This window comes from Acomys minous (assembly GCF_964271855.1).
Source record: "Acomys minous genome assembly, chromosome: 5".
NCBI classification, from domain to species: Eukaryota; Metazoa; Chordata; class Mammalia; order Rodentia; family Muridae; genus Acomys; species Acomys minous.
The window spans coordinates 45,498,369-45,525,619 of NC_140494.1; the positions used below are offsets into that span (position 1 = coordinate 45,498,369).

General features: G+C 46.2%; 1 protein-coding gene across 1 annotated transcript in view; it reads right to left on the bottom strand.

Annotated features, from left to right (window-relative positions):
• Nucleotides 1-27,251, bottom strand: part of LOC311598556 (unconventional myosin-X-like) — a 116,114-nt gene that overhangs the window by 67,683 nt on the left and 21,180 nt on the right. Inside the window, exon 2 of the mRNA XM_084783699.1 lies at nt 1,569-1,667. Within this exon, the coding sequence (XP_084639825.1) occupies nt 1,569-1,667 (99 nt within the window). The remainder of the gene's footprint in view (nt 1-1,568; nt 1,668-27,251) is intronic.

Below are 27,251 nucleotides of genomic sequence, written 5' to 3' on the forward strand. Positions count from 1 at the left end.
AAGACAGCAGGGAGTTGCTACTCCTTACAAATCCAGGAACTGAGGCTGTACTCCAGGTGCGCAATCCCTGCAAAGGTTAGATTGACCGGGCAGCCCTTCTACCTTAAACCATAGAGAACTAACCTTCAACTCAATTCCCCACCAACCCAACTGACTACTTTTCCTTCCTCATGTTTCAAATCTGTGAGAGCAGAAGTCCCGAGGAAATGGATAATGTTGACAGGAGCATGGCCGTGTCAAGGACCCCAACACCTCAGAACCGTGGATCAGGCTCAGGGAATGGAATAGCCCTCCTTGGCCCCAGTTCTGATGGTGGCAGTGTACACAGAAAGCACCAACGATAGCTTCGTCCTCATGGATGACATCACCGTGAGACTGTTCTCCTATAGAGACTCCCTACCCAGATTAGCTAACTTGCCTCCGTGGTCAACAGTGAGCTTCCTGGCTGCTGCAGGTATATGTCCATCAAAGCACACGGACCACCTCTATCCCATCTTTTCTGTATATGTGTCTGTCTTCCTTCATTCCCATCCCCCGAGTCATGTTGATCTCTAAGCCGTGCAGGTCATGGCAGTTTCCTCAGGGCTCTGAGAGTAAAGAGTACACCAGTACCCTAGACTCTTCATTGGCAAGCCAATACATCACTCTCCTGTAAACTACAGGTTGAATGGCATTGCACACTCCCTACCCAAAGCCATACGTTTGCATCTTAACCCCACTGTGAGGGCACTAGTAGGTGTGGCCTTAGTAGGTAAAGGCTGTAAGGGTGGAGTCCTCAGGATGAGGTTATTGCCTCTCTAGGAGAGACTTCAGTACACTGCCTCACTCCTCACACCACATGGAGACACAATAAGCCAAGCCACATGTGAACCAGGAAGTAGAACCCTCTCCAGACACACAGTCAGCTGGGGCCTTGACCTCCAACCTTCTAGCCTCTAGAACTATGAGGGGGAAAAGATTGCTAATGTTTTTTAAAGCCACTGTCTGTGGTGTTTGGTCTTGCCATTGCGATCATAAGGAAGACACTGTGGCGGTCTAACGGTTTCTAGAGTAACGACAATAAAAGCAATCTTTACGGATCAATCAATCCTCTGAGTTTTTCTCAGATTCTACTAGGCATGTCCTCTTTCCACCCTTCAATACAGCAATGTCATCTGTAAAGTTCAAGCTCAAAAACCATGCCATCAAGTTAGGAAAATGTTGGGAAACACCCTCATAACACTGCAAGTTAAAATTTCAATACCACGTTGGGCCTCATTTTTAACTATCCTTGAGGTAGAAAAGATCACTCAGGAAGAAAAATCAGCAACCATTGGGTCCTCTACCCCACACTGGCTGTGGTACTTGCTGTTTTCCCTTTGCGAGGATGGTGTCATACTCCTCATACACGGGTACGCATTCTGCATGCTACCCTCCTGGGCTCCGATTTATCACTTAGGAAAATTAACAAGAAAAAGTAAGTCTGTGTGTGTTTATCACTGTGCACGCCTGTGTAGGGGACCACAAGTGTCCATGGGTAAAGTGCAGTGGGATGGAGACGTCAGGAAGCAACAGGGACTTGTTCTCACCTGTCCATAGTCTGTCTGGAAGACCACGACGCCCTCTGCACAGGAATTCACAGTGCTTGGGAAATGCTGGCCATTTTCTCTTAGCCAGACCCTTGTTCCCTGGAAAGAAAACAAAATTTACTTATGAGTTCAAATGATAGTCTGTCCCAAAACACCACTCTTAAAAGCACTAAGACTCCTATAGAGTTTTTAAAAGCCAATGTAGGGCCTGGAGAGAGGGCTCAACACTTTCTGAGCACTGCTGTGCTTCCAGAGGACCAGGGTTCAATTCCGCCGCCCCCCCCCCCCCCCCCCCGACCCAAATGGCAGCACACAACCTTTCCTTCCAGGGGATCTGATGCCCTCTTCTGGCCTCTGTGTGCACAGACATACTTCAGGCCAAACACCCATACAGATAAAAAATATATATTAATAAATAGCATTTTAAGACTTATCTATGGGAAAAAGCAAATCTCTTTCTCATGCAAGCAAAGGTGTGACCTTCTGAGAGTATTTATTATCCACAGCCTTTCCCATGCCTGTGTGTGACAAGTCCCACCAGGCAGACAAAACAAAGAAGTCCCTAGTATGCAATGACCTGCCCAGATGATCTCCGTTGGCTCCTGGCACCCAGCAGGCAGGCACCATCCAACATCTGCATCACAGAAAAAGAAACAGAGGCTTACAGATAAGTACCTTGTCCGGCACAGTAAGAAAGGAGCTCCCGTAGCCACACCTTCCCCCAGGCTGCGACTTTGATGTTATCTGGTTCTTCCCACCTTCCCAGGTCAAGCTTCACCACGTGTCTGCTGAAGGGACTTTAGCCCAGGCCACTGCCATTGTTTGTACTAAACCTCACAAGTCAAATAGAAATCTTCAAAAGAGGGACTAAATTTCCCAAGAAATGTGAGAACTCAGTGTGGTGGTACACACCATCCTAGGAGTTCATGAGATACCCACGTCTGTACCCTAAATGACTATAGTTTATGGAGCTTATGTCTTAACACTGGATATATTTTTTTTTCACATTGATCTCATTTGCATTTTTTATTGTTCCACCAAATAAATGACCAGTGACTTAAGAAGTGACCTAGGAGGTCACAAATCAGCCTTCCAATTTCTTTCTTTTTTTTTTTTTTAAGTAGGGTTTTGTTATTATTTTTATTTTATTCTATGTGCATTCGTCTGAGGATGTCAGAGCCCCTGGAACTGGAGTTACAGACAGTTGTCAACTGCCATGTGGGTGCTGGGAATTGAACTCAGGTCCTTTAGAAAAGCAGACAGTGCTCTTCACCACTGAGCCATCTCAGCAGCCCTCTATTTCTTTTTTAAAACAAAGATTGTATTCTATTATTAATTACATGCGTGTGTGTGCAACTTGAGTGTGTGCATGTGTCCAGCAAAGCCAGAGAAGAGGTCAGTTCTCCTTGAGTTGTAGTTACAGGAAATGTTGTGAGCTTCCTGAAGTAGGTGCTAGGACCAGGTCTTGGGTCCTCTGCAAGAACAGTGTGTGTGCTTTTAACCACTGAGCTATCTGTCCAGCCCCAACTGTTCAAATTTATAATGTCACAATCCTTCTACTTCATATTTATGTTATTTGTTTCCTTAAGATAAATTAAATAAATTGTGTGCTGGTGACATGAAATCAGAAGAGAGCCACTTAGGGGGTAGAAAGGGGGTCAAGAGGAATGAGGGGAGAAGGACAGTGAGTTGGGATGGGGATCTTGAACATTAAACTGAAAAAATTAATAATAATTAATAACAATAAATATAATAAACCTCCTACACAAAAGAAACAAATGTATTAAGCTGATCAAGAAAAAATTATATAGCAAATCCATTCAGATATCATCAGCAATTAAAACATAACAAAGGGGTCACTTTAAGCAGGAAGTTATACATATGTGTGACTTATCTCTCTCTTTCCTAAAAAAGGAAATCTTTAAGGCGTAAGCTTGACTTATTTCTTCCCTCCATACAAATACAACCTTATTTGAAATCCATCAGAAACGGCTGCAACCCTTTGCTGTGACTACTGTTTACTTCCGGGACTCTGGGTAAGCTAGCTTGTGCCTATCAAACTAAAGCCCAAGGTCCCAGCAAGAAAAAGCCACATGTTCAGGAGGCTTGAGCATTTCTCAGATCAAAGTGGCCAGAGCCCGTAGAGTGACAAAGTCCCTTCTCCACTGCCTACTTTTGATTGTCCAGTGAGCTTTGCGACTGCCAGGCCCCGGGGGATGACCTTGTACAAGGCCGTCTGTCCTGCTGCTCCTATTGGGAGTTTTAAGTAATTTGTTCCATCCGTAGTTTGTCAGCCATCACCCACAGAGGACTGGAATCCTCCATTAAAAAGGTGCAAAACAGCATCAAACACCAATATGAAGTGCCCCACTTAAATCCTGAGGACTATTTAAAGAACGCATGTGCCAACTGGGCCAAGTTCCTTTTTCCCCTCAGGCCTGTCACGTCCCTGACTCCCCATTTTGGGCTGAGACACTGGGAACACATGGAAAGAATGACACCAGGCCTGCCAGGCCTGATTTCTTTATTAGCAAACAGCTGCTTCCAAAAAGAACATTTACTTCAGACATCCGCTAAGACTGTTCTCTCAAATGTCACTCAATATCCTAACTGCAAAATTCTAGCAAAGTCTTCCAAGGGCCTGAATGACTTTATTCATTCTTTTTCATTTGTGCATTAGAGACTACAATGATTGAAAGTTTTTGTTTTGTTTTGTTTTGTTTTTTTCGAGGCAGGGTTTCTCTGTGTAGCCTTGGCTGTCCTGGACTCACTTTGTAGACCAGGCTGGCCTCGAACTCACAGCGATCCGCCTGCCTCTGCCTCCCAAGTGCTGGGATTAAAGGCGTGCGCCACCACGCCCGGCTTGATTGAAAGTTTTGACCTACCTCCAAACATACATGTACATAGCCACACATGCACACATACACATGCATATATACATACATACACATGCGTGCACACACAGAGAGGTACACACATGCAATATAAACACACACATATATATATAGACATGGAAATGCTTTCACATATACACATTTGTGCGCACACACACATACATACACATGCATGCACACACAGAGAGAAGGAGAGATCTCCAAGGTGATACAAGGTAATACTTTCCACTAGGATTAAAATATAAAACAGTGATTAATTAGCATGTTCATTTCAAAACCACAAATGCCTGCCATGATTCTCAGCAGCAGCATTTTCAACAAAAAGAAGCTCACAGCACCAGATCCTGTTTTGTTTTTAAATTATTATTATTTATACAGTATTCTGCCTGCATGTGTGCCTACACACCAGACAAGGGCACAAGATCTCATTGTAGGTGGTTGTGAGCCACCATGTGGTTGCTGGGAATTGAACTCAGGACCTTTCGAAGAACAGACAGTGCTCTTAACCTTTGAGCCATCTCTCCAGGCCAGATCCTAATCTGCTGTTGTTGTTGTTGTTGTTCTTGTTTTTTTTTTTTTTAACTTCGTCTAGTTAGTAAGAATGAAGTATTTCATTATATATTACCAAATTAATATAAATTTAACCCAAGGAGTTGGGAAGATGGTTTAATTGGAAAGTGCTTGATATGAAAGCCAGACAGGCAAGCCTGAGCTAAGAACCCCAGGGTACACGTAAAAAGACAGACACAGTTGTGTATAGCTTTAATCCCATGCCCGGAGAGGTGCAGCTAGGAGGATCCCTTGGCGCTTACTGGCCAACCAGTCTACAGTAATTGAGAGCCTTTCTATGCAAAGAAAAAAGTAGAGAGTGAGGAAGACACCAAACACTGATCTCTGGCCTCTTTATTCACGCACACACCCCTTTATGTGTACACACACACACACACACACACACACACACACACACACACACACACACACACGTACGCACGCACCAGGTTAATATAAACCTCCAGACTTCCAGAGACCACAAGGAACAAACGAATTTTGACGCTGTGTGCAACTTCTTAGTCTTAAGAGCCTTATCTTAGGAGGCCTCTTTACCTTCCCCTCTAAAAGCTCTCCACGGAGCATTGTTGACACACTACCTGATCAAACACACAGCTTAGCTCTGTGTCCAAAGGTCTTTTCAACAGGTGTGAAGTGCTGCTGATAAAGAACCTTTATGAGATTTCAAACCCAGAACCCGCCAGTTCCCCTAGATCTTTAATAAGCAGTTATCCTCCATGGGGAGAAAAGGAAATGCTTTCAAAGCACTCTTTGTTCTTGGAAAACACATAAACTCATGACTTTCTCAGAATTCATACTGCAGACTAAAGCTCTGAAATGGATACAGTTGCACAGATTGCTCTCGGTGGTTTCTGTGGAGCCCCCAGGCTTCCTGCATTGACAGCATCTGAGCACAACGCATATGCCCAGGTCTAGAAAAGGCCACCCACACGCACTTGGATTTAATGAGTTCACAAGCGGACATTTACCAGACCATCCAAATCTGAGTGAAGAAGAAAACTTTGCCCACCATATGTAAACTATTATAGTCTGTCATTGTCAAATAAGGCTGATAATTTAACACACAACACAGGCAACCTAATATGGAGACAGCACAATTTGAGCAAAAATTGCCTTTATAAGCAAGCGTAACATGCTGGATCCTGACATATATGTTTTATTAAAATGCAGCCATGTTTTTATCCTAAAATCTGAGATGTATATTCGAGAGTTAAATTTAACAACTGAAAACCATTTGAAACGTTAATATCCAGTAATGTTTGTGCGACACAAAGCCCTCACATATGATGTCGCATATCCTTTGATCTTCAGAACAGTCTGCAGAAAGGCAAGTAACACAATCTCTTTCTTCAAAAGTGGGGTCTAGAGGAATTCCATTTTTAGTAGCCAGTGACTTCCGGGAGAGGACAAACACTCTACCAATTGCAGGTAAAGACGCAGAGAAACTAGAGTAATGGGAAATACATCTACTTTGTAAGACAATTGGACAACCTCGTTAAAAAATAAGCCAAATGTTACTATACATATGCTCCAGCCATCCAACCCCTAGACATTGACAAAGAAAAAAAAAAAAGAAAAACTCCAAGATATGTTAACCTCCTGAGAAGGTTAAAAAAACCAACCAACCAAACAAACAAACAAAACAAAAACTGACCCAATCTGACTTGTAATTTGACATGATCAAAAATCACCTAGGAGACAGACCTCTGGGCACACCCGTGAGTGGTTTATCTTGGCTGAGTTCATGAAGAAGGATGACCCAGGTTAAAGGAAGATGGCATCATGCCCTCTGCTTGGGTCCTGGACTAGATGAAAAGTGTAATGACTGTTTATTATTCTCAGCTCTCTGACTGCAGATACAATACAACCAGCTGCCTCAAGCTCCTCCCACCATGATGGACTGAACCTTTGAACTGTGAGCCAAAATAACCCCACCTCCACCCCCACCACCAAACTGTTCTTGTTATGACAGCAACAGGAAAAGTGACTCAGACAAGCCTTATGTGCAAGTACTTACAGTAAGTAGTATGATTTATAATAGCCAAACACTGAAAACAACTCAGAAGTCCATCGATTAGTGTGGGGACAGACGAAACATGGTACATTTATATGTGACCCCTTAGTAACAAGAGAAACAAAATCACTGATATGATCAATGGTTTCTCCAATAACAATAAACCTCAGAAACAGTGCAGGGTGTGATAAAGGCCAAACAAAAAGAATGGCATATTGTAGGCTTCCATTTCATAAAATTTCTAGAAAGGGTAAAGGAACTGTGCCCTGCACAGCCATACAGACAGAGCAAAGATCCATTCGACTGTGCATTTCAAATGATTTAAGGTGTTAAAAATATTTATCAATTTATCAGTTTGGATACTTCCTACTGGCACATAAATATTCCTAACCATTTTACAGTAAAAAAAAAAAACTAATTTCTATAATTGAACAATGGATAAAATCCATACTGATTAGCTATAAAGACTCCATGTTACACAGTGAAACTTTCTCCCTAACAAAGCCTCGGGTGGGGGAACCTAAGAGACCACCTGAGGCATGTTCAAACTCAAAGCCCCACCCACCCAAGGCTAATTACCCTGTGCTCAATCACTACCCCACTGGCAAATGGATCTTAACCCAGGCCTACCACCTGGAGGACTGCAGTTGCAAATCCCCAGGCAGTGAGTTTTCTCAGGCCCTACCCGGCCACACTCATTCATGATACCTTGACTAGGGCTCCTCGCACCCTTGGGGCAAGATGAGATAATAGTACAAAGCTTGAAATGATGCAAGTCTGGCCCTTTGACCCTATACCACCATCAAGATTTCCATCTACTGTTGCCCTTTCTTCCCTAAAGAAATCCAGGTGACATTTGTTCTAATCACAGCAGCTCAAAAACAGAGAGCATGCTTACCCAAGCACACACCTGGCCTCAGACCCAGGCCAGGGCTGTTGTCCCTGCATCTGCTCACAGGGCCTACCTCAGGTACCTGGCATGCGGATTCTCTGGCAACTTCCAGACACAGTTGGAACTAGCTTCCGATATGTTGTGTGCTTTGCTCTTTTCTTTCTTTCCTTTTTGAGGAACTCAGAAGAAGGCTGGTGAGGTTGACTGAGGGCTTGTCTACCATCCACACAATCTGGATGCCTCAGTAGCACACAGAAGGGGCGTGGTGGCTCATGCTATGGCAGTGACTTGGGTGCTGAGGAGGATTAGGAGGGTGTGGCTTTGCTGGAGTACTTGCATCCCTTCTTGTGGCTGTTCTTTTCTTCCTGCTTGTGGGTCTGCAGCTACAGTGCCATTCCTGCTGCCACCACGCTCCCTGCAGTACTACGATGCCCGTGGAACACTAAGCCCCATTAAGTCCTTACTTATAAGTTGTTTTGGACATGGTGTTTTTTCCAGAAAAAAAGAAAACTAAGTAACTAAAACACCTATAACACCAGGGCTGGAGACGTGAGGGAAGGAGGGTGAGAAGTTCGAGGCCAGCCTGGGCCACATAAAGTTCTAGTCAGATACACTAGATTCTGTTTCCATCCTACCCACTTAATACTCAGGACTCAATTTTAGAACGGATGTGACAAATTAATATCAATATTCGAATCTGTGAACAGTTCAGCAACCAAAGTTTTCCTTTTTTGGTTTGCAAGAATCTGACTTGCAGGGTGTAGAAGCCTGGCTTGGGGTGAGAGTAGGGGAGGGTGCTTGTTCCTAATGAACTCCAGAAACTGCATGTGGATAACATAGTGGGGCACTGTTGCACGATGGCTTTATTGTCTTATTAATTTATTTATTTTTAGTGTTTTAGTTTTTAGTTTTAGTTTTTAGTTTTGCTAGACAGGGATTTCTTTGTTTTGTGTTTGTTTGTTTGTTTTTAGAGATAGGGTTTTTCTGTGTGGGTGTCTTGGAACTCTCTTTGTACACTTGCCTGGCCTTGAATTCCCAGAGCTCCGCCTGCCTCAGCCTCCTGAATGCTGGGATTAAAGGTGTGCGCCACCACACTCTGTACTATTTTCTCCTGTTACAGCCCTGTTCCAAACACATGTACTGGAAGAGATTCCTTTTGAATAAAGCAGGTGCTTTTGTTTTCAGTCTCACACTATTCAAACCCACATCAAGGAATACAGGACTTTCACAATCCCAACTTTCTACTAGAGATTCCTCATCTTTGGTACTACTTATATCTTAAGTTAGATAATTCTCTGTTATTTAGATAAGGGTTGTCCTAGTTGAGAAATAATTCTAGACTCAAAACTTTGTAGCCATGGGGAATTTTTTTTTTTTTTTTGGTTTTTCGAGACAGGGTTTTTACGTGTAGCCTTGGTTGTCCTAGACTCACTTTGTACACTAGGGTGGCCTCGAACTCACCGCCTGCCTCTGCCTCCCAAGTGCTGGGATTAAAGGCATGTGCCACCACGCCCGGCCGCCATGGGGAAATTCTGAGTTTTAAAAGCAAGTGGACTCTGTTGTCTCAGGTCTATGGAGTTCGACGATCTCATGAATAGGAACCAGGTAAAACACACCCGGAGGAGATGCAGTTTCCGGTAGCAGTAAAGCGGGGTGCACACACAGGGAGCGCAGTGCTGCAGCAGACCTCAAAAGGTGACAAACACTGGGGAAAGGCCACGGGGACCAACAGTTTTGATGGTACCAAGGGGGATGCACTCGTGTGTGTACATGCAGGTATGCATGTGCCTTTGTGTGCCGTGTCAGAAGACGGCTCAAAGGACTGGAATCTTCTCTTCCACCGTGTATACGTTTCTGTAAGAAATCAGCTGCATCAGCTCTTTCACAACACAAAACCCCAGAGGGCAGCCCTCCACAAACAACTCAGAAACCCACCTAAAAACCACAGTATGAGGGCTCCTAGAGAAGCTGCCTGGTGGATAAATGCTTGCCACACAAACGTGAGAATTCAAGTTTGAATTTTTAGAACCCATTTGAATAGGGCCACAGTAGTGCATATATGTAAAACCAGCGCTCTTATGGTGAGATTTACTTGGTTTATATTTCCAGGTAATAGGCCATCGCTGAGGTAAGTCAGGGCAAAAACTTGAGGCGGGAGTACTGATCGCCTCACTCACTGCTCACAGTGGGCTGTTCCCTCACACATCAAACCAGATAATCTCTCAGAGACACTGTCTACAGGCCACTCTGATTAAGGTTAACTCGCAATTGACACTCACCCTTCCCAGGTGTCTCTAGGCCATGTCCAGCTGACATAAAGTTAACCAGAACCCAGGGTATGGTTGACAGCGAGGCAAGTCGGCCTGCATTCATTATCACCACAAGGTCTCTTTGGCCCAAGCCTGGTCCATTGGAGCTCTCTGTAGTACACAGGGACCATGTGAGAGTCCGTTCTTCCCACTACTGTGCCCGTAATAACAAGCCCTATCACCACTATCAAAAAAAAGTCGCTTCTATAAAATGGCAACAGGGGATGTGTGAGCAGAGGCAGGGGGAAAAAGGGGGTGGGAACTAATAGAATAGAAGGTCTTTTATTACCAATCAACTACCATATGCTCAGTGCTCCCTAGGTTACATGCAACGACTCATTGGCTTCTCACACTCCCAATCAAAATCAAAACCACAGAAAGGAAATTGCGTGGCAACACGTATAGCCGCCGGGAGTGTGTGATGCCGCAAAGGGGTTCTTCCCATGGCTGCCGGGTCCCTAGAGGCCAAGTCAGAATTGTTTTGTTTGTCTTATTTCTCTCACTTTCTTCACAATTCCTTACAACAGCTATCCAGTTAGTCTTTTGTACTGCTGAGACGACAGGAAGAAGGGAAACAAAAACAAAAACAAAAACAAAAACAAAAACTCCCAGAAGCAAGTTGACACTACATTAGGAAAACACACCCTTCCAAATTCCTGAGTCAGGCCCCCAAACTTGCAGAAGCATGAGGGTGCAAAAAGCGAAGATGGAGACCATATCACCCTGGAGACCATGTGAGCTCTCCATGGACATATCTACCCACTCACTCACTCCTCCATCTGTAAGCTGATCTGGCTTCCCAGCTGCCTAGCCTTCCCTCCTTGAAAACTTCCCCTACTAAGAGCCAGGAAGTAGGAAGTAGAGTCCCTCGGCTGAACAGGACAGGGCACACTGCGCGCAACCCTGCGCCTTCCCTCTCTAGCCACTGCTCCGCGGGGATTGATTCCATAAGGAAATGATCAAGTGAGCCAGACAAGAAAGAGAAGTACAAGGTCATGTGGATCGTATAAAGTAATAAAGCTGCTCCAGGAAATGGCTGCCCTAGAGAAATGGGAAATGGCTCGACAGTTTTAAGATCGCTAGTTGCTCACAGAGGACCCCAGTTCTATTCCCGGCACCCATCCTCAGCCGCTCACATCGGACTGCAAACTCCAGCTCCAGGCAATCCCCAATGCCTCCTTCTGGCCTCTGCAGGCGCCCCCACCCCCCCCCACCCCCCGCCACTCAACTGTGCACACTCACACACTGCCACATAAAGAAAATGAAATCTTTAAAAACAAGGAAAACTATTCCAATTCTATAAACTCTCCAAACTTAGCAGGCGCAGCAGCCGCAGAGGCCAACAGAAGCAGTGTAGATCTGACAGCCCTGCGCACTGTGGCAGCACATGGCCTGTATGTGCCTTGTTTCCTAACCCACAGCCTTTCGTACTCTTGTCAAGAACAGCCCCCCCCCAGCCCCTCCCATCCTCCTGCCCCAAAAGAACAACAAATAAATAAAACTGATAAGAGTATCTTAGTGAAATCCTCCTTGGGTTCTGGCTACCACCTGCCTTTAGAAAAAAAAAAAATACACAACTTACTAAAAAACAAGGGTTGGTTGTTACTTCATAAAGACGATAACCCTGGAGCACAGAAGGGGATGCAAGCATGTGAATAGCTCCTTCTCGTCCAGTTTTGCACGTTAGTGAGCTTCTTTCCAGAATTCTACTGAACTTCGAAAACAGTTAATGTTCGTCATAAAATCTTACTTCCTGAATTACAAGTACAGAAAAGATTATCTAGTTCAATTAAAAAACAAACAAGCTGGCCATGGTGGCGCCTGCCTTTAAGCTCAGCAAATGGGTGGACGGATCTCTGTGAGTTCAAGGCTAGCCTGGCCTACAAAGTGAGTCCAGGATAACCAGGGCTACACAGAGAAACCTTGTCTCAAAAAAACCAAACACACACACACACACACCCCAAATGCTATATGACATAGTGGTGAAAACGCAGAGGAATTACAGCCCTGCGTGCTGCCAGAAGAAAAACCTGAAATGATGCAGCCATCCAAGGGGAAACATGAAATCCCCATGGGGCCCAGGTTAAGTTTTGAAAGCACGGTGGTAGGCAAAAGGCTGTGCTCACTAAGGGATACCAAGGTGCATATCTGTAAATCCACTCTCATGAAATGCCCGGGGGGGAGGGGTTTTTTTCTAAAGGTAGATAATAGCCAGAACACAGCCAGGAGTCCATTAAAACAATCCATACAGACAAAAGGCAGATTGGCAGTTGCCTGGGACATAGGGTAGAAAGGACATTAAGAGGGAATATAGTTCATTTTTTGTAGGCACAAAATCTGAAATTGATGGTGTTCCTGTATAATCTCCTGCAGACATTAAATGCCTCTGAATGTTTACTTAAATGTATAATATGTGAATTGTACCACACATAATAAAAACAGAGAAAAACAAGGGGAGGAGACGAGCAGAAGGAAGCCAGCCTAGGGAGGGTGGAGGGATGAGAGAATGACTTGGAGAAAAACTGGTAGCCTCCTGTGTAACCTCATCTATCCTCTGCCTTGAGATGGCCTTTGGGATAACAGAAGGCAGGGAATGAATTAGTGATTATCTCTGTCACACACAGACAACACAACCTTCAGAAGGGAGCTAGAAAGCAAGCCACACATGTAGCTAAGGACAAGGACTAATTACCTCAGAGCACTCTACAAAACAAGGGTGCAGTTCACTTGTGTGACGCATGGCTTAAGTTCACGGGCCAGCACTTGCCAGCAGTAGTTCCACAGGCTTCTACCCAGCAAGGCAGTGTCTATATTCGGGCCTTGCTCTTGGCACCTGCTTGGGTCACACCCAGTGGCTGTCAGCAGCAGCAGCACAGCTTTAATTTAACCTCTTTCTGAAAGCCTCGCTAAGGGCAGGAGACGGTGCAAGCCTCATTTACCTAACTCAACACACTCTGACTTTCCCTCCAAACCATCAAAACTACAATTTCACCTGCTGCCAGTTATGAGGCATTTAAAAAAATAACTTACTCATTTAAAAATAATCCATCAGCAATGGGGGGTGGGGGGGGCCACCCCAGCAGGGGAGTAAGAAACACCTACATGACGTCAGTGTCTGCATTTGTTCCTCTTGGTACCAGCCAAGATTTTATTTAAATAAATGTATTTCACTGGGGCACGAAAATCCATCCTCATTACTTCCCATACGTCTTCTTTTCTTTGGTTTCCTGAGATTTGGAAACCGTGTGACACTCCTGTTTCAGCAGGCAGGAACTGGGGCCTCTGTGACGGCTCAGCAGGGAAAGATGACTGCCAGCAAGCCTGGCATCCCGAGTCCAATCACCAGGGCGTAGAAGAGAGCTGACCCCCACAAACTATCTTTTGGATTCCACTCCTGTGTTGTGCCAACCCACTCCTGTGCGCGGAAAGAGGAGACTGTTCTCACAGACAGGGCCTCTCCACTCGCTGGTGAAGACTCAGAAGCAAGGACTGAGCGGACATTCCTTCACCAGCCAGCGAGGCATGGGGGTCGGGTGGGAACGTAGGCATGCTGGGGCCTCCAAGCAAATGTTTCATTTTAGAAAGCATGTGAACGTACTAAGAAGCAGCAAAGATAATACAAGAAAGCCCCTGTTCACAGCGCACCCTGCGCATCCATCCTCTGTCGCTTAGCACTGAGAATCACAAGGCACTCGATGTTACCACCTATTTAGATTTCACCAGTTCTCCCAGTTCCCTTTTCCTATCTCAGAACCTCCTCTGGGACATTGTGTCTAGTGCCGTATCTCCCTGGTTCAGTGTCTCAGACCTTTCTTGTCGGTTGGCCTGGACAGTTTTGCGGAGCCGGGTACTTGCAGAATGCCCCTCCGTTGGGGATGCTTGCTAGGGTCCTCGTCCTTAGGCTGCAGTGATCTGAAAGAACTCTCTGGGTTCCAAATGGTGGGCACTTGGTCCCACCTGGGTAAGCAGGTGGCTACGGATGGAAGCAGCGACTGTGGTACGGACCTCTCTAGAAGCCTGGCTCTGTCTGCCAGATGATGTCTTCGGTCAGGTCATGAAGACATAAGGGTCCTCACTAACCACCTTGACTTACCCACCTTTAGACCTGTGAGTGAAATACATTGTATCCTTTATAAATCACCTGGTCTCAGGTACTCTATTTTAGCATCAGAAAATAGACCAGGGCCATAGATTTTCAATGAAGACTCAGTTCTGAGCGCCATGCCAAACTGCCTTTAAGGGATCCTGCCGTTATAACTTTACCAACAGTACATGGTGAAGCCCCAGGAGCCTCTTTTTTATTTTTTGGTTTTGGTTGTCTTCAGGAAAAGGGAAAGAAATACAATTTATGTCCTAGGAGCCATGGGGCTACAATAAGCAGCAAACAATTAGCAGTTCTGTATAAAGATCCTGGGTCTGAGGTGCTCCAATGGGGTGAATTTAAACTTCATGCATCAAGAAATAATTTGGGAAATGTATTCAGAGTACCACAGCCCAGGACATGAGTGACTGAGGGAGAGAGACAGAAAGACACCAGACAGACAGGCAGACAGACAGACAAGAGCAAGGAGGCAGCTTGCCAGGAGCAGGTTCTGGGGTCTGAATGGGCCAAGTCCCTACAGGCAAATGGAAGCCTGGAGCTGAAAGGTCCAATTTTCTGCAACGTGTCAAGTGAGATTGAGACACCCTGTAAATGGACTTACACAGCTCGCCTTAATCACCACCCATAAACTATTAACAGCACCACACAGCTCAACAATGGAAGCATTCACCTTTGTCTAGCTCAGGGACAAACACCTCACCAACACAGCTCAGGACGCCACTAAGGACTCAAACCGCCCCTGTTGCGAATGAAATATGGACAAAGTGACTTCCACAAACAATACAGTGCACGTTGTGTTTCTCAAGTAGCATTTATAAGACACAAGTACATGCACGCCACACACACACACAGAGCAGCCACGTGGTCTGAAAGATCAGGTTTTACTTCTATAGCAGTCGGTCCACGCTTGGAAGCCCTCAAGGCTTAGTCAAGACACCTCTTGGCAGAACATGGAGAATGAGCCAAGCCAGGTGAGCTGCATCTAAGGCCTGCCAATCACAGCCAGCATTGTCCCTTCTAGGGCAGGCCCCATGTGGCTCTGAGTCCTGGATATAAGGAAAGACAGTTCTGCCTAGCTCCTACAGTCCTCACCAGCTTCATTATTAGCTACCCAGGACCCAGGCTCTATGCCAGCAGGCTGCATATCAGATAGCCTGTATATCAAATATTTATAATTCATCACAGTAGCAAAATTAGTAATGAAGTAGCAAATGAAATAATTTTATGGTGGGGGGGGGTCACCACAAGAGGTAGAACTATACTAAAGGGTCTCAGCATTAGGAAAGTTAGGAACCACTGCTCTACAAGGACCCAAATGCCTCCTAGCTCAAAACAAAAGCCTCAATTTCCTTCTCTTAGCCACAAAGTTGCACATCACCGGATGGCCCAAGGTGAGAAGGAATAATGCGTTACACCTAGGAAGTCTCCCCAGAGAGGCACTGCGTCACTCAGAGCAATTTCCCAGGCTCAACTCCAGAAACGCCAACTTTCATAAACCATGGCAGCACCAATGAAGCTCGCAGGAGCACCATCACTCATCGGCACTACTCCACGCCTCCCAGCCTGGCTCTGCTGGGAGAGCGAGCACAGGTGAGTGAATGCATAATGAGCTCCATGAGATCAGGATGCTATCCCTAAAACTCAGAACAAGGGGCAGTCTCCCAGCTGCTAGCCTCTTCCTGTGCAAGACCCTGCTCTCTCTTTTCTGAGCGCCCCATCTTCTGTTCACGGGCACGGCAAGAAAAACTACAAGCGAAGTCAGCTAATGACTCAGGCTGCAATCACCAGCAGCCAGCAAATTTCCCATCAACTCTCACTTGATGGGGCTTTTCCGGCTTTCCTTCACAGCTTTCAAACTACAGAGGAGTCTTTAAATGTTGCTACTACTCAAGGACCAAGTGGAGGCATTAAAAAACAAAAACAAAAACAAAAACAAACAAACAAACAAAAACAACCCTTAGTGTAATCATTGACTAGGGTTGGTCGGGCTGGAATGCGGCAGCGCCTTCCAGCTAGTGACTGACTGAGGACTCCTTTCCCTTAGGGTATGCAAATTCACCAACTCAGTGACTTATCTTAGGGTTTATCACTCTGATGAAACATCATGACTAAAGGCAACCTGGGGAGGAAAGGGTTTACTTGGTTTACACATCCGGAATCATAGTCCACCTAAGGTAGCCGGAGCAGAAAATCAAACTGAGCAGGAAGCTGGAGGCGGGAGCTCCTGAAGACGCCAAGGAGGGGTGTTGCTTAGGGCTTGCTCAGCCTGCTTTTTTTATACAACCCAGGACCATCAGACTAGGGTGGTACAACCCAGAATGGGCTGGGCCCTCCCACAATCACTAATTAAGCAAATGCCCTCCGGGCCTACAGCAGACTCTTACAGAGGCATTTTCTCAATTGAGGTTCCCTCCCCTCAGACAACTAAGGCTTGGGTAAAGCAGACAGAGAACTAACTGGCCAGCACAACAGCCCTCAAAGGTAGTCTGACTGGGACAACATCACAAGCAGCTTTCAACCTAAACCCAGACCACAGGGTACCCAAAGCCATGGATGTAAACAGTTGGTTCCAGAGGGAAAAGCCTCAGCTCCCAGCAGAGCCAGGGAAGAAGTGAGGGGCATAAATATTCTGTGCACACGTGGGACTCACCGCTCCTGAGGAATTTGCTGTGAAACCCGGTATACACCTCCACAGTTATAATTTGCCTCTATAATGAACATTCACTGCAATGCAAGTTCTTGCTTAGAAATTATTGAGTTGAAAGGTCAGTGTGAAATCTGTCATTTAAAACATTTTAAAGAGTTCCCACAGAGGCGCATGTGTAACCAAACGGCTTGCTGAACCATGGTCCTCATGTGTCCAGAGTCCCTGCCCTAAAAACGGAGCCCCCAGTACAACAGTTTTGAGAGGTGGCCCACAGGAGGAGTTAGGTCACTAAGGCTGGGCCTCATGAATAGATTGATGGTTTATTTAGGGAGTAGGTGAGTTATCACAATCGAGGGTTCCAGACAGTAGGCTGGGTTTGGCTCTCTTCTATCTCTTTTCAGAGAGAAATAAATCTTCCTTTAAAGCTTAGCCTAAGGAACTAAGTCTACTTGTGGCAAGACAACGTTCTTCATCAGTATGATTAGGGATGCTGCAATACACAGACACACGGAGAAAGGACCACAGCAGCCACTCTACAGCATCGGCAGCTGCCCACGTGGTGTCAGGAGCAGGCATCTCCAGACTCCAATCTGTGATGGCCACACCTGCTGTTCAACCAACATTCTGCACAATGCACAATGCTGTTCCCTCTCCTTCCAGTCAGCAAGCTGGCAGATCTCTTCCATGTCACAATCTAAATACTTTTGTTTTCCATACAAATGTCACAAAGGTTTGTCAACCAACAGCAAGTATCTACAAAATGGCCCACACATCTCCACCTTCTGCTTGGAGGCTACACTGAACGGCTTCCTGGAGAAGGAGGCTGTTTAAGGGAGAAGCTGTAGCATCATTTCTGAAAAGCAGAGCCAACAGGTTACAAACTTTTCATTTCCTGGAAAAGAACAAGATTAGGGCTAGAGAGATGGCTCAGCAGTTAGTTAAGAGCACTGGCTGGGTGGGTTCCCAGAGGACCAGCGTTCTGTTCCCACTGACCACATGGCAGCTGACATCCGTAAATACAGTTCTAAGGGATCCAACACCATCCTCCGGCTTTCGTGAACACCAGCCACGCCTGTAACTCATGTATACAGATAAACACACATAACATAAAAATAAATAAATAAATCTTAAAGAAGAAGAAGAACAGAAGGACTGTGAGTTTTTGCTGCTGTTGTTGTGGTTTGCACATATACTGGGGCTCAGGATGTAAGCTGCTAGCAGTGTGAGCATGGTGGGGGGGTGGGGGCTGACTTCAGATTCCCAGTGCCAAGCACTAAGAGCCTGTAATCGTTCTAGAAAGGCTGGACGGAGGGTCTCTGGGTCTCATTGGCTAAGCAGTTCCACCAATTGTAGGCCTCCAGGGGAAGTGAGAGATCCTGCCTCAAACAGACTAGGAAGGAAGGAAGGAAAGGAGGGAGGGAGGGAAGGAGGAAGGGAGGGAGGGAAGGAGGAAGGGAGGAGAGGGAGAGACAACTGAGGAACATACTTAAGGCTGACCTCTGCCTTCTACATACACACTTCCTCAAGTGAACATACAGGGCACACTCCAAACAACACAATTTAAAATGTAAAGCATGCAGGGACATCAGAGAAAACCAGGCAATAACAAATTGTGCCCTGGCAGTTAACCCAGAATGCAGAACCGTCATCACCAACTCACCAAATATGTGTGAGCCTGTGAAGGGTGACTAAAGGTCTGAAGGCTCTAATCGGGACTCCGTCATGTACTAAGAAAGTTGGCCTGAAGCACCCACACCCTCCTGTCATCAGTCACAGAGAGAGAGATAAGAGGACCGACTGGGACACTCACAGCTGGCAGGCAGGGAAGTAAAATCCCTCAGTAGACTGTGCTGGGCAGTGAGTGGAAACACCAGGAGCATGTCCCTGGCTCCAGAGATAAAGCTTTCAGGAGTGCTTCCTTTAGGAGTGGCCAGTTCCTTAGGAACCCTTCTCATCTGCCTGTTAAGTTCACAGCTGGAGCCATGGCTATAATTTTTAAATGTGAGCCACATTTTTAAAGAAAAAAAAAAGCTGGAGAAATGATTCAGTTGGCAAAGTGCTTCATGAAAGCATGAAATCCTGAGTTCAAACCCCAGCACCCACTAAAAAGCAAAGGCCAGGTGTGTTAGCCTGTTTGTACTGCCAGTGCTGGGGAGGCAAGAAATCTTTTTTGGGGCTTTAGGTAGCCAGTCTTGCCAAACTGGCATGCTCCAGGTAAAAACTGAGAGAACCTGTCTCAAAATAAAAATAAAACAAAACACCAATAAAATAGAGAACTGGGGAATATACGCAAGGTCGGCCTTTTGTCAGCACATTCATGAACACACACAAATAAGTAGAGAGAGACAGAGACAGAGACAGAAATGTAGATACAGACCATTAACCCAATCGTTCTGCTTAGTTTTTTGTCAGCTGGACACAGACCTGGGATCATATAAAAAGGAACTGCAATTGAGAAATTGCCTCCATTGAATTGGCTTGTGGGCAAGTCTGTGAGGCATCTTCTTGATGTGGGAGGGCCCAGCGCACTGTGCAGCCCTGAGGAGGTGGTCCTTCATGGTATAAGAAAGCTGGGGGGGGGGGGGGGAGCAAGAGAACAAACTAGCAAGCAGCACTACTTCATGGCCTCTGCTTCACTTCCTGCCTCCAGGCTTGTGCCTTGACCCTCAGCGATGGATAAACTCCTCCCCACGTTGCTTTTGGTCTTGGTGTCATCACAGAAACAATATTCAAAGATAAAGAAGAGCTGTGTTACCACCTTTCTTGTTTGCCTGTCCCCATTTGGGGTAATATACATAAAACTGCCCAGTGACAATGAGAACCATGTGTATTCATTCCTCCTGTGTCACAGGCCCGACTATGACCTACTTTTCCTCAATATTCATGAGGAAAGGCAGAAAGTTCATTGTCTTTATCTCTGGAATAAAAAAGGGATTAGGTAAATCAAAATTTAGGACTAAAGTGACATCTACACGCTCAGCATGTAGAAACTTGGCATTTATATAGCCTGTGATATCACTGACCAAGCAAAAGAAAGCGTGTCTGTCACAGTGAAAATGCACAGCAATTTCCGCAGCATGTTTCCTAAACTCTTGAACTCTTAGCTACAGGGGTACCTAGTGGGTCAGAGTGATGACAAATCACTACACAAGAAATTCCACAGTGAGCAACAGAATGCGCTCCCACCTCAAAACTGCCCTTCCCTCGTCCCAGTCAGGCCCAGGGTTTCACTGTGATGGAGGGCCACAGTAAGTGTGCCCCGACTGCAGTTTCTACAGGTTAGGATCTGCAATGTGTCCAAGAAAAACAAAAACAAAACAAAACAAAAAACCAATCTGGAACCTAGAATATTGGTGACCTGGAAGCTGGGTATGCAAAATCTTGTACATTGCCCCCACCCCCAAAACCCAACAGGGGGGCAAGCAACTCTGACAGAGTTTCAACTTTCCCAAGGCCAGAGAACTGCACCAGCTGGTGACAAGGGTCCCATCCAGGGTGACTGTTCTCAACAACTGTGTCCAGTTCTCCTGACCCCAGCCATCTTAAATGCATGCTTCTCTGGACCCTCCTGACCCCTTTAAAGCTTCCTCCCCTACCCCCCAACTCAGTATAAAAGAAATTCCCTCCTTGGTGTATCCAATAGACCCAGCTGGGATCTGACCTTTTTCTCAGTTAACCTCAACTTGCCTTTCCTTAGGTTTCATCCAGGCTAAGTCTTTCACCTCAGCCTACACTAAGCTGCTTGCTGCTCTGTTCACATGCCAATGGACCCTTCAGCCTGGCCACCAGCGTGTCTCCCCTATGCCGGAAGGCCCTCCCACAGGTTAGGCTACCGCCTCAGTCAAGACTGCTGTGGCAGTTTGGGTGAGAACGGCCCCCACAGGCTCTTATTTAAATGCTTGGTCTCTAGTTGGTAGAACTATTTGGGAAGGATTAGGAGATGTGGCCTTCTTGGAGGAGGTGTCACTGGGAATGACCTCTGAGCTCTCAAAAGCCCACATGCCATTCCCAGGCATGCTCTCCCTCCCCGACATCCCACCTTGTGCTCATGGACTAGATGTAAGCTCCCAACTATTTCTCCAAAGCCATGCCTGCCTCCCTGCTGCCATGCCTCCTGCCATGCTACTAACCCTTGGAACCATGAGCTCCCATAGGAAATGCTTTCTTTTGTAAGCTGCCTTGGTCTGGTGTTTTGTCATAACAAAAATTAACTAAGACAAAAAAAACGAAAGAAAAGAACTGAGACAATTGCCCCCTGCCATAGCTGCTTACTAGACCATCACTGCTTATCCATCGCTCCGTGCTGGCTCAGTGTGATGTCTGGCACCAGAAAGGCACAGATGGGAAAGGAAAGGAGGATTCAGAGAAAAGATCCAAGAACAGCGTGGACCTAAGTCTACCCACACTTCTGGCCACCTGGCCAGAAGATTGACTTTTGCCAGCCACACTCTTTGGCCTCAACTCTCCCCACCAAGCATCTAAACAGATGAGAAGACTCACCTACTTCTAAAGTACACATCTATAGACACCAGTGTTAAAGGTGATAGGAACCCCCTTGGGTTCTCTGCCAACGCCAGTGGTTTCTAAGGAGTTCCCTGCCTGAGCAGAAGCCGAGCACACCACCTGAATCATTCATGTGCTGTCCGAATGGTAGACCAGATGTCCAAAAGGTGAGGGGTTTTTTTTTTGTTTTTGTTTTTTAATAATTCCCATCCTACCGCTGCTTTCTTGAGCCAGACCATCATGAAGCCACATTTTCCACATGGGCACGGGCTCTCTGAAAATGACTGATGTGAGGAGCTGTTTGTTTTTTCAGCCCACACCGAGGCCGGCAAGGGTGCTCTCCAGAGCCTTGACCTGGTGTTCTATTTCGCTCAAGCATCCTAAGGTATGCCCTTACCTTTTAGCAAATTCTTTTTGCCTGGAAAACCTCCACCTAAAATTCCAAAATGTTTCATTCATTCTATAAATATTTATCTAGTGCTCATGACTGGCCAGGCACTGGGCCAGAGCCAAGAAGGGTACAGAATTCAACAGCAATGACATGACATTCAGAATCGTGCTGCTCAGGCTCCAATTCCCTACTGGCTGGGTGACTACAGAGAATGGCAGTAAATATAAGCAAACAGACAAAATGACCATTGACACTGATCTGGGCATTTCTCTCTCACTAACTTCTTCAATTCTTATAACACTTAGTGAGTCACTCTATACACCCATTTTAGAGATGTGGAAACCAAGGCTGAGAAGAAGAAAAACTTGCCCAAGGTTCCAGGGCTAACATGTGGTAGAACAAGTCTGGGGTTCCTTTTCTTTTTTATTTATTTATTTATCCTTTCAAATAGTTTTTTTTACTGCGGTATAATTTACATACCATAAAATTAATGGTGCCCAGGTAGGTCCATCTTACAACCATATGCAATACCCCTGCATCTACTCCCCAGCCCTCAGCTTTCCTCATTTACAAAATGTAGGGATAATCTGTGCTCCACAGAGCAGCTTGCCCAGGGCCTGGCATGGAGGACTGTTCAAACGTCAATGAGTTTAATTCAAAACAAAACTGGTCATTATAGAAAGCGGCCACAATAAAGCGCACAGGGAAAGAAAATTTGAGTACAGATAGAACAATTGCAAAACAGAATTTTATTCTTTAAGAAGGGGTGAGGTTCTCCACCCTGGAGGCTGAGAGGTTTGAAGTAACGGGCCTCTTTGAGCATCTCCCTAGAGCCCTGGCTAGTGCCTCTGCCAAGAGGAGCCCTGCATGTATGACACACAGAGGAAAGGCGGTGAACCTTGAATGCTGTAGGGACGCATTCGAAATCTCTTCTGGAGAGAGAACCTGGGAGCTGACCATCATGCACTTGGCACCAGAGCCCCTCCAGGAAACACCTCCAGGAAGGAGCGCCGTGTGTGCAGTTTGCAGACAAGCCTCCTGAACGTCTGCTCACGTTCTCAAAGCTCACTGTTGCGACTGAGGGTGCTAATCTCCCTGACCTTGAAGCCCTCCCACCTTTCCCAAGCCATTGCTATAGTGGAAGCCTGTCCTTGGTGCCAGTCCCCGCTACGATCACACTCCACACACCCCACCTGCCCCCACACAGTAAGACAGGGCAGCAGCAGCGCCCAAAGGAATATTCACACAACCATGAGGCTGGCTGCTCTCCCTACAACCAGAGCTGCTGCCCCATAAAGCCCAATTCTTGCCTCGCTTCATTGCCCTCTGGCCAGACAACAGGCCTATCGATGTCAGACTTCTGATAACACAACTGCAGCAAAACCAGAAAGTTCCGTTCTAGTTTCTGCCAAACAGAAAGATGTTTCACTTAAATGCAACCCACATCCCAATTTCACCAGTCTCGAGAATCCAACGGCATGAAGTGGTTTGCTGTTTGCTGGAACCCAGGAATTCAACTCCTGATTTCAAAGCAACTGGTGGTCTGTGTGGAATGATGGTGCGTGTGACCCACATACAAACGGTGTGTGCATGGCAGTGCCTGCTGGGGGAGTCCAAGACTCGTTATACTCCAGCAACTGTGGAGTCTGCCTTCCCACTCCGCATCTTCTGGGTCAAACAAAGAGTGTTACTAGACTACGCTGGGCCCGTCATCAGGTCCCTAATCATAAACAAGAGACTACTTAGCTCCTTCCCAAAGGTGAGGATGCCCTACACACATAGCCAATCACAGGCCCTGAAGGCCACTACTGCCAAAAGGTGATCCTCGGTAAGTGGCCGACTTGAGCACAATGGGGTGGATACAAGGTCACTCCTCAATACTGCACACTGAAAGGAGACACCAGCAGGTTCTCCTAGGACTAATTGAATGTGACTCTGACTCAGGGGTGTCTACTGCATTGCCACTGACACACAGAGTGAGGAAATGCTTTACCACATCTGTCCCTCTCTTGTAGCCTTACCAGCCACCCTGGCTGTACTCACTGCCTGCTGAGCCAAAACGAAAATGTCTACCAACACTGTCTTGACTGCAGCAATTCATTCCCACCAGGCCCCAGTGATCAAAAAGGAAGAAGTCGGCATCTTCACACGCACCAACATCACTTTCTGCTTTAAATCATTACCTCCTCAAGACTGGATATCAAAAGCTGTCATGGCCCAAGCCACCTTCCTCTTGCCTCTCCAGATTTCCTCATCTCTCAGTCTTGAACTCCACCATCACTAGCTTTCTCAGCTAGGACAGGACCTTTCTGTACACCCGCCCCTCATATCCACAGGGCCTGGTGCCTCGTCCACTCTCAGTCCTTCCATAGACACATCTCCTGGCTCCTCTGCTGTCCCCTCAAGCCCCCAACTAACTCAGAGAAGGCCAAGGGATGTCACCATTTCAGACAACTCGTCTCATCTCTCTCTCTCTCTCTCTTTTTTTTTTTTTTTGGTCTCTCAAATGACACAGTGAGATTCAAAGGAGATACACATGCCCCTGTCCCCATGCACCACTACACTGTGCCTAAATGACAAGCAGAGACTGAGCCAGCCAAAGAGCCTACGAAGAATGAGATGTCCAAGAGGCGCAATGGATATACAAAAGGAAAGCGTATCAGAAACTACAGTGAGGACCACAGGAAAGACTCAGAGACTGCCATGCCAGCCGCTAACAGGCCACTGACAGACAGTATGGCCTATTGAAAGCAATCTCATGCTCTTGAAACTGGCTTTTCCTAGAATCGGGCAGAGGCTGAGAGTCCATGTCTAGGGCAAGGAAAATGGCTCGGTTGGCAATGTGCTTCAGCACAAGCTGCTGAGTTCTAGTCCCATAGCTCCTTTTTAAACAGTCTGTTCTCGGTAGCATGTGCTTGTAGCTTGAATGGCAGGAAGAGGGAGACAGGCTCCGGACCAGCCAGCACAGTCAAAGCAGCAAGTCCAGCCAGCCAGAGACCCTGCCTCAAAACAAACATATGAACAAAACCCGACATTTTTTAAAAAGGTGTACAGTGCTAAGAAACTGTGTCAAGGCTGTCCTCCGGCATCCACAAGCATACACACGAGCAGGGGAAGACAGGAGGCACTGGCACAAACACAAAATGTATGTCTGATATCTTTGATGGAAAGAATGGAACAGTGATAATCACTTAAAACTAAAGCCAATAAAAATGACTTCTGAAAGCCATGCCTTTAATCTAAGCACTTGGGAGGCAGAGGCAGGCGGATCTCTGTGAATTCAAAGCCAGCCTGGTTTACAAAAAGAGTCCAGGACAGCCAGGGCTCAGTTACTCAAAGAAACTCTGTCTCAGAAGCCCCCCCACCCCCCAAAAAAGAAAGACTTCTGAGTTTCTCTTAGGCTATGTCAAGAGAATCTGCGCAATCTTCTTGACCAGCATGTACTTAAGGGGAGTGCTGAAATCAGCACAAACCAGGGGAAGGGATGGGGCTGGCTAGGTCACACAGTGCACGTGAGGCTCGGCTGGGGTCACTGTGAGCTTCTGATGGGGGTGGCGCTAGGCCTATGACTGCTTTGTTGCTTCTCTGAAATCATCCCAAACCTCTCATTTCTAGAAAAGGGAGTGAGGCCATAAACTCTTAAAATAGGAAAAAACACAGCATTTTCCCCTCCAAAACAAAGCTATCTGCTTTCCATCCCTGGATGACCTGAGTGAAACATAAAGATTGCATCAAAACATCCCGACAACACAGGGATCCATCCCAAAAACTCAGAAATGAGCCCTTGCTCCAAACAGTCACAGAGCAAATGAGCTTTTAGAAGCAAATGGCAACCAACCAAAGTGCCACCAATGCCACTCCTTCCTCCTGTACAAAGTGAAGTCTCACTTCTCACAACCTAGGGAGTACAAACTCTAGCCAGACAGTGTTTGGCCCATCCACTAAAAACTAAGACCGTTTGTACAGCTTGTCAGTGTCGTGTCATTTGGGATACTTCACCGACATCAGGCCTCTTCTTGGAACCTAGAAAGCTTGGTAACAAAAAGCCCTAATTCTCCCTGGTTTGTTTGCCACAGTCCCCACTGCTCCCTGTTGCACACAGCCTAGCTTTTATCACTCACCCTCTTGGGCTGCTGGTTCAGCCTGTGTGGGCCAGGATTTGTCCCTCTTTTATCCAGTGCTTTGCATAGTCTGGACCTCACTTCAGGCTTTTAAAAGGGCATTGTTTTGTGTATAATGCCTCCATTCATGTTAAGGTTTTGAAGGGAAGTGTTTCAAGTTATTTAATGGACTTGTCAAGTGTTGCTTTTAATTAAACTTGGCTCAAATCGAAAGGAAAGTAGGTATGAATGTGAGCCAGTCTTGGGTACAGGACATTGAGTCATACCTTAATTCTGACCAAATGGCAGGATAAATTCCATTTCAAAAGTCTGAATTTGAGCCAGCCAAGTAATTATTCTATTTATAGTGCCAAGGGTTAAAACTTCCAGACACCCTTCATCTGCCACCCTGCCCCCAGCACGTGCACAAGTGGGTGAACACACACACACACACACACACACACACACACACACACACCAGCCTTGATATTGAATTTCAGCCTCCAGCAAGTCAGGCTTTTTCCGTTAGTTTGTTTTTGATGATCCCTGTGCTATAGGCACGTTTTCTGGCCACTTGCCAACCACACAAGGCAACTCTGTTTATTCCTCAAATAAACGGGGAGGCATGGGGGAGTGTCCCACTCACTGTGGTTTTTATAGAGTTGTTCAGAAGAGAGCTTACACATCTCTGAGCACTTCCTTCTTAACTGATGAACATCAGACCCGAATGTAAACAGTTTCTGCCTCTCCTATAAGAAGCAAACACATGTACAGGAGCTAAAACTCGCTGCCTCAGCGAGGTACACGAAGCTATCTACATTCTCTCAAAACTCATGCCAATTTATCTTAAAATTTTAAATTAGGGGAGGAGGGCACTAAGGAGATGTCTCAATGGGTAACCTGAGTTCAGGTCACCAGGACCCACACAAAGACTACATGTGGTAGGTCATTTTTGCCTGTACCCCAGCACTGGGAAGGCAGAGATCAGGGATGCTGGGCTCAGTGACAAGCCACCCTAGCAGAAACAGTGAGGTGAGGATTAATGAGATACCCTGTCTTAATAAATCAGGTGCAGAGCACAGAGGAAGACACCTGCTATTGACCTCTGACCTCAGTATGGCACTCAGTGTCCATGACACTTGCATGGACAAGTTAGTCTGCACATATATATGCATGCACACACATGTGCTACATATATGCATACTTATGCATGCATACATACAGAGAAAAAAATCAAAATCATGAGTCTTAGTTAAGTCTT